At 59.8% G+C, this 6,324-nt stretch overlaps 1 protein-coding gene across 1 annotated transcript in view; it reads left to right on the forward strand.

The window, feature by feature from the left end:
* The window catches only part of KNDC1 (kinase non-catalytic C-lobe domain containing 1), a gene marked incomplete at both ends in the record, with an annotated part of 48,366 nt that extends 43,328 nt beyond the window's left edge, over positions 1-5,038 (forward strand). Inside the window, 7 exons of the mRNA XM_080694889.1 lie at positions 137-343; positions 878-960; positions 1,164-1,314; positions 2,933-3,055; positions 3,128-3,187; positions 3,912-4,069; positions 4,807-5,038. Of these exons, the coding sequence (XP_080551015.1) occupies positions 137-343; positions 878-960; positions 1,164-1,314; positions 2,933-3,055; positions 3,128-3,187; positions 3,912-4,069; positions 4,807-5,038 (1,014 nt within the window). The remainder of the gene's footprint in view (positions 1-136; positions 344-877; positions 961-1,163; positions 1,315-2,932; positions 3,056-3,127; positions 3,188-3,911; positions 4,070-4,806) is intronic.
* Positions 5,039-6,324: the final 1,286 nt, after the last annotated feature.

Genomic DNA, 6,324 nt, shown 5'->3' on the forward strand with positions numbered 1-6,324 from the left:
CAGAGGTCCTTGTGCCAACAAGTAGGGGCTCTCCGGCCCTGCTGAGCCAGCCAGAGGAGTCCTGGCACCCTGGCCTGTCTCGCCCTCTGCCTGCACCTGGCCCACCTGACCTGGGGCTGACCTGGCTTGCCCGCAGAGCTTCCCCTGGAGGCTGCCCCGGAGTAACGGGCTGGCGCTGCCACACCACAAGGAGCGCCAGTACACCATTGCGTCTGCCCTGCCCAAGCCCTGTTTCTTCGAAGACTTCTATGGTCCCTACACCAAAGCCAGTGAGAAGGGGCCCTACTTCCTCACCGAATACAGCACCCACCAGCTCTTCACTCAGCTAACACTGCTGCAGCAGGTGCGAAGGCCGCCGGCGCCAGGAGGGACCAGGGTGGGCCAGGGCCAAGCGGGCACCGCGGGTCCTGGAGGAAGAGGTCAGAGCAGGGGCCTTCTGTGGGTGCTCAGGCTCAGGGAGCTGCTGCCAGGACAGGGAGGCCTGAGATCCGGCAGATCTGGGCTGCAGGGCCCTCTTCATGGGCCATTGTGCGCTGGGCCTCCCTACGCAGGAGCTGAGCCAACAGCAGATCCTCCTCCCCTGCCCAGCCTCAGGGCCCAGGTGACTCCTTCCCCAGTCCCTGCCACCCAGAGACCCAATGTCATGAGACAGTTGGCGGCAGGGCCAAGATATCAGTCCTGCTTTTATCAGGGTTGGCCGATACCACCAGCCCCAGGGGCCAAGCATGGGGAGCCTGCTGGCTGAGCCCACGTACAGTGCGTGGGTCGACCTGTGCTCCCAGAGATGCCCCCAGTGCTTCAGCCCTCCTTGGTCTCTGCTGTGGCCACCCGGCCCTTGGGGACAATGGCTGACTGTCTGCTTCCATGTCTCTGGCAGGAATTGTTTCAGAAGTGCCATCCCGTCCACTTCCTAAACTCACGGGCCTTGGGTGTCATGGACAAAAGCACAGCCATCCCCAAGTGAGTGTCCCCTTCCGAGAGGCCTGTATCGTGGCTTGGGGAGTTGGCAGGGGAGGGGCCCTGGGGCTGCCTGCAGGGCCTCGTGGGTGCTCTGCACTGAGGGAGGGGCCTGACCCTTCCACTCTGGGCAGAGGCCTGCAGTGCCAGGGCTGGCAGAGCCGCCTTCTCACACCCGAGAGATGCGCACCATGGTTCTCTTCCAGATCTAACGCTTCGGAGTCTGTGTCCACCAAAACCTGCAGCCTATTTCTGCCCAATTATGTCCAGGACAAGTACCTGTTACAGCTTTTAAGAAATGCAGATGATGTCAGCACCTGGGTAGCTGCTGAAATTGTGACCAGCCACAACTCCAAGGTAGGCGTCTCAGCCGCTCCACTGTCAGAGCCAGACGTGCCTTGGGCCAGTCAATCCCTTCTCTAGGGGCAGAGAACCCACACCTCATGGCCCCAGAGCCACGCTTGGCCCAGGTAAAGAGAAGAGAAACAGCAGCTACCAGCCAGTGGGGACACCAGGGCGGACGGGCCCCAGGCCCACGGCACTCACACACCCAGCCTCACACTTGTTCCTCTTCTACTGCGGATGCTCGGAGGTGTGGGACAATCGACACCAGAACCCTGGCCACCCTCCCTGGGACACTGCACACGTCAGAGATCACATACCCACAATCCCTCCAACAGTCCCACACACACGGTACCACTCACAGAGCACCCCCCCACACGTTCTTCACACAGTCCCTCACACACAGCCCAGCAGTCTCGCCCACACATCCCCACTCAAATAGTGCTTCACACACACAGTCCTTCAAACAGTTCCTGACACACATGCCCTGACACACAAACCATCACACAGTGCTCAGTCCCACAGTCAATCACACATGCAGTTCCTAACATAAAAACAGTCCAGTGTACAACCCCTCACACACAGTCCCCCTCACACATACGGTTCTTCACACAGACTCCTTGACGCACAGCCCCTAACACACAACCCCTCACACACAACCCTTCACACTCAGCCCCTCACATGCAGTCCTTTTCACACAGTCCCCCTACAACAGTCTCTTACACACAATGACGCCGGGTGTGGTGACGCATGCTTGTAATCTCAGCACTCGGAAGGCTGACACGGGAGGATCGCGGTTCATGGACAGCCTCAGCTACTTAGTGGGGATGTTACTCGGAGGTAGAAGGCCCCTGGGTTCCATTCCCAGTACCACCAAAAAAAAAAAAAAAAAAAAAAAAAGCAATATGTTTAAATGATGGCGCACATAGCCAACAGTGCATGTCCATGGACAAGTACAGGTGGAGAGAATGTGGTGTGTCTGGGCAGGGAGACCAGAAAAAGGCAGCTCAGTCACAGGGTAAGCTGGACCCCTTCCCCCCGAATCTCCCAGAAGTCTCTGGAGTGAGTCCATGGACACTAATGCCACATGCTCCCCCTGCTCCCCAGTCAAATCGGCAAATCCATCCCAGGAGTCAGCGGAACTTGAGGGTCTACACCTAGACCACACAGGCCACCCTGTGTGGGCAGCGTGCACTCGGTGGTGGCTCCCAGAGCCGCCACTTGCTCCCGTGACCTCAGAAGGCGGCTCTCTCTTCCCCAGGTGGGGGCCCCTTCCCCTGGCCCAGAGTGGTCGTCCTCCACCTGTCCTGCCCCAGCGCACTGGGAGCCTGTGGGCTAGTCCTCACAGGATCTTGCTGTTTCACGTAATGCTCGCTCCACCCCCAGCCCGAGTACCCCCAGCCTCAGCACAGAGACCTGCGTCCCCAACCAGCTCCTTTTAGCACAAGGCACAACCTTGTCACTCAGTGCTTTGAAGTTGGGTTATTTTAGGAAGTTCTGAGATGTGGGGGTGTTTTCAATGCTGAGGATCAAACCAAAAGCCTTGCCCCTGCTGAACAGGCCTCTACCCCTGAGCCCACCTGCAGCCCTGCCTGCTCACCCTCAGGGACAACAATCGTGTCTTTCATTTCAGCTGCAGGTGAATGTGCTGTCCAAGTTTCTGCTGGTTGCCAAGGCTTGCTATGAGCAGAGGAACTTTGCAACGGCCATGCAGATCCTGAGCGGGCTGGAGAACCTGGCCGTGAGGCAGTCCCCGGTGCGTGAGTGAGGCAGGGCTGTGGGTGGGCAGCGTCTGGGCAGCAGGTTCTTACCTGTGCTTCTGTTGTAGGCCTGGAGAACCCTGCCCGCAAAGATCGCAGAGGTCATGGAGGAGTTGAAAGCCGTGGAGGTACCGCACTCAGCTTCCCCACACCTCTCAGGGTGCTGACCCAGCAGGAAAGGCCTGCACTGGAGCACCCCAGACATGTGGCATAGCCTGGCCACCAGGGCAGATGCCTCCGCAGGTCATGTGGCCTGGCCGCTCTGACTGCCCAGCACAGACTACCAGTGCCCATAGGGCCAGACCCAGTTCTGCGGCAGGGCCTGAGCTAGGCTGACCAGGCGACCTCTTCCTAAGCATGGAGGTGGCCCCGTAAGATAAGAAATAAGGAAACACACTAAGTGATCTGGCATTTCCCCACGTGAGCCCGTGGAAGCCTCATGGCCCTCAGCCTGCATCACAGGCCCCAGAGCATCCACATGGGCCACCCAGAGCTTAGAGCCCGGCCTCCCGCCTCAGTGGCTGTCCGTGTGGGAGGGCTGTGTCCTCACCAGCACAGATCTCATTTGGGAAGGTGGGTCACTGGATCTTTTCTCGAGCTCAGCAGACAATACCGAATTTGCCATTTGAGCAGCACAAAAGCATAAAGCTTTATGGCTGTCAGTGTTCAGGGTCAGCAAGCAGGAGATGTGCGGGCTTTCAGCCCACAAGCCAGGACCCCAGGTTCATTTGATCTGGACGTGTAGTCAGAGTGAGGTGCTACCCCATGCACCCAGAACGCAGGCACCAGGGGCTGGGCCTCAGCAGTGATCATTGCCCTGTCTCCCGGCCCATGCCCTGGCTGGGCCGCCAGGTCTTCCTGAAGAGCGACAGCCTGTGTCTGATGGAAGGTCGGCGCTTCCGAGCCCAGCCCACCCTGCCCTCAGCCCGTCTCCTGGCCATGCACATTCAGCAGCTGGAGACAGGGGGCTTCACCATGACCAACGGAGCCCACAGGTGGAGCAAGCTCAGGTAAGGGGTCAGCTTGACCACAGGCCACAGGTGAGCAGGCACAGGTGAGGGGTCAGCATGAGCACAGGCCACAGGTGAGCAGCTGTAGGTACACACCTCCTCCAATCCCTCCCTCCCACTCTTCAGAGGCCTGGGCACCAGCTGCGGGGCCTCAGCATCCTTCTGGCAGTTCCTAAGGTCACTCCTTAGAACCCTTAGTGTATTGCTCTGTCCAAGGTGCCCCACTGAGTAGCCACAGGCTGCAGCCACACCCCAACTCCCAGAACTGGCCCCTCCCCAGTCCCAGCTCCCTTACCCCTACCCTCCACCGCCCACAAAGTAGGCAGGGACACCTGGACAGGCCACACCCAACAGGTTCTGCTGCAGGGCTCCCTTCGCAAGATCCCTTTTTTAGATAGTTACCAATTTAAAAATTATTTAAAACGTGTGCTTAAGGAAAGCACAGGCCAGCAGAGGTGTGTCTGCCTCCACGTTCCTCCCACCAGAGCCTGTGGTCGCTGTGGGTCCGATTGATGACGGGACCCTGATCTCCAGCAGAGCTAGCACAGAAAGTGTGGAGTGAAGAGTGGGTGGGTCAGTGTACAGGCCAAGTTGCCCCGTGACGTGGCCTGGTCAACGTAGGCAGAAAACCTGCCTGCGGTCTGAGCCATTCCTAAGAACACGCTGGGATTCACAGACTCAGAACATGACTCCCTGTGATTTGTGCAAACTAACATTCCTTATCTTTCCCATGAAAGAAACATAGCCAAAGTGGTGAGCCAGGTCCACGCATTCCAGGAGAATCCCTACACATTCAGCCCCGACCCCAAGCTGCAATCACAACTCAAACAGAGAATCGCCCGCTTCAGCGGGGCCGACGTCTCCATTCTAGCAGCAGACAACAGGGCCAACTTCCACCAGATCCAGAGCGAGAAGCACTCTCGGAAGATCCAGGACAGACTGCGGAGGATGAAAGCCACATTCCAGTAGCCGGGCATGCGGCTTGGGTGTGGAGGGCCAAGAGGGGACCAGACCTGCGGGAGGTGACCAGTACGGAAGGACGGCCCCGGCTTGCAGCTGCTGCTCCCAGAGACTTGAGGAACGCTGGCTTTCACCATCTCCTGGGTCTGGAGATGGAGCTCAAAGACCCCCACCAGAGGGCACAGCCACCCCAACCCAGACCCTGCACCCACAGCTGGCCCTCCCAGGACACAGAGCAGGGTGGGCCTATTTCAGCAACAATTTAAAGAGGAGAGCGGAATGAGTAAACTCCCCCGGGGTTGTGCCACTTATATCTTCCATAGAAGAATGGCTCTCACATTATTATTCCATGGCCCCCCCAAAACACCACCCAACACCTGCCCACCCTGACCCCACAGACTACAACTCCAGCTGCTCCCTGCGCAGTGTCTCCATGTCTGCTCAGGAACAAAGGACCAAAAGTGGCCCCTGCACCCATGGCCCCGGGCTCCAAACCCTCCCACCAGAACTGTGGCTTCAAAAGTGGCCCGCAGGGGTCACGCTCCCACCCGCCCCCTCCCCTCCCCCAGGAGGCCTCGACTGTCCCAGACCCCCAGCTGCCCAGAGAGTGGGGGAAGCAGCCCCTACCCAGCCAGGCCTGTGCCTCTGCTCTGAAGATCTGCACTCCCTAGAAGAGGGCACCAGACACTGATACCAGCGCCAAAGCAATGTCAGAGCCCGGGGCCCTGGCAATCCCTCCACTCTCCTTGCCTCCACCCATAACCCACCTCCCCCACCATAGCCTGGAGGCCCAGGGATCCCCCTCCACCTACCTCCTCTCCACCCACAACCTGGAGGCCCAGAGACCCCCTTCATCTGTCTTCCCCCAACCCGCAGCCTGGAGACCACGGAGCCCAAGGAGCCCCTCCATCCCCCCCACCAGCCTGGAGCCCATGGATCCCCTCCATCCCCCCCACCAGCCTGGAGCCCATAGAGCCCCTCCGTCCCTCCCCACCAGCCTGGAGTCCATGGATCCCCTCCATCCCTCCCCACCAGCCTGGAGCCCATGGATCCTCTCCGTCCTCCCCACCAGCCTGGAGTCCATGGAGCCCCTCCGTCCCTCCCCACCAGCCTGGAGTCCATGGAGCCCCTCCATCCCCCCCACACCAGCCTGGAGCCCATGGATCCCCTCCATCCCCCCCCCACCAGCCTGGAGCCCATGGCGCCCCTCCGTCCCACCCCCCACACACACCAGCCTGGAGCCCATGGATCCTCTCCATCCCTCCCACCAGCCTGGAATCCATGGAGCCCCTCCG

This window comes from Muscardinus avellanarius (genome assembly GCF_963383645.1).
Source record: "Muscardinus avellanarius genome assembly, chromosome: 4".
Lineage (NCBI taxonomy): Eukaryota > Metazoa > Chordata > Mammalia > Rodentia > Gliridae > Muscardinus > Muscardinus avellanarius.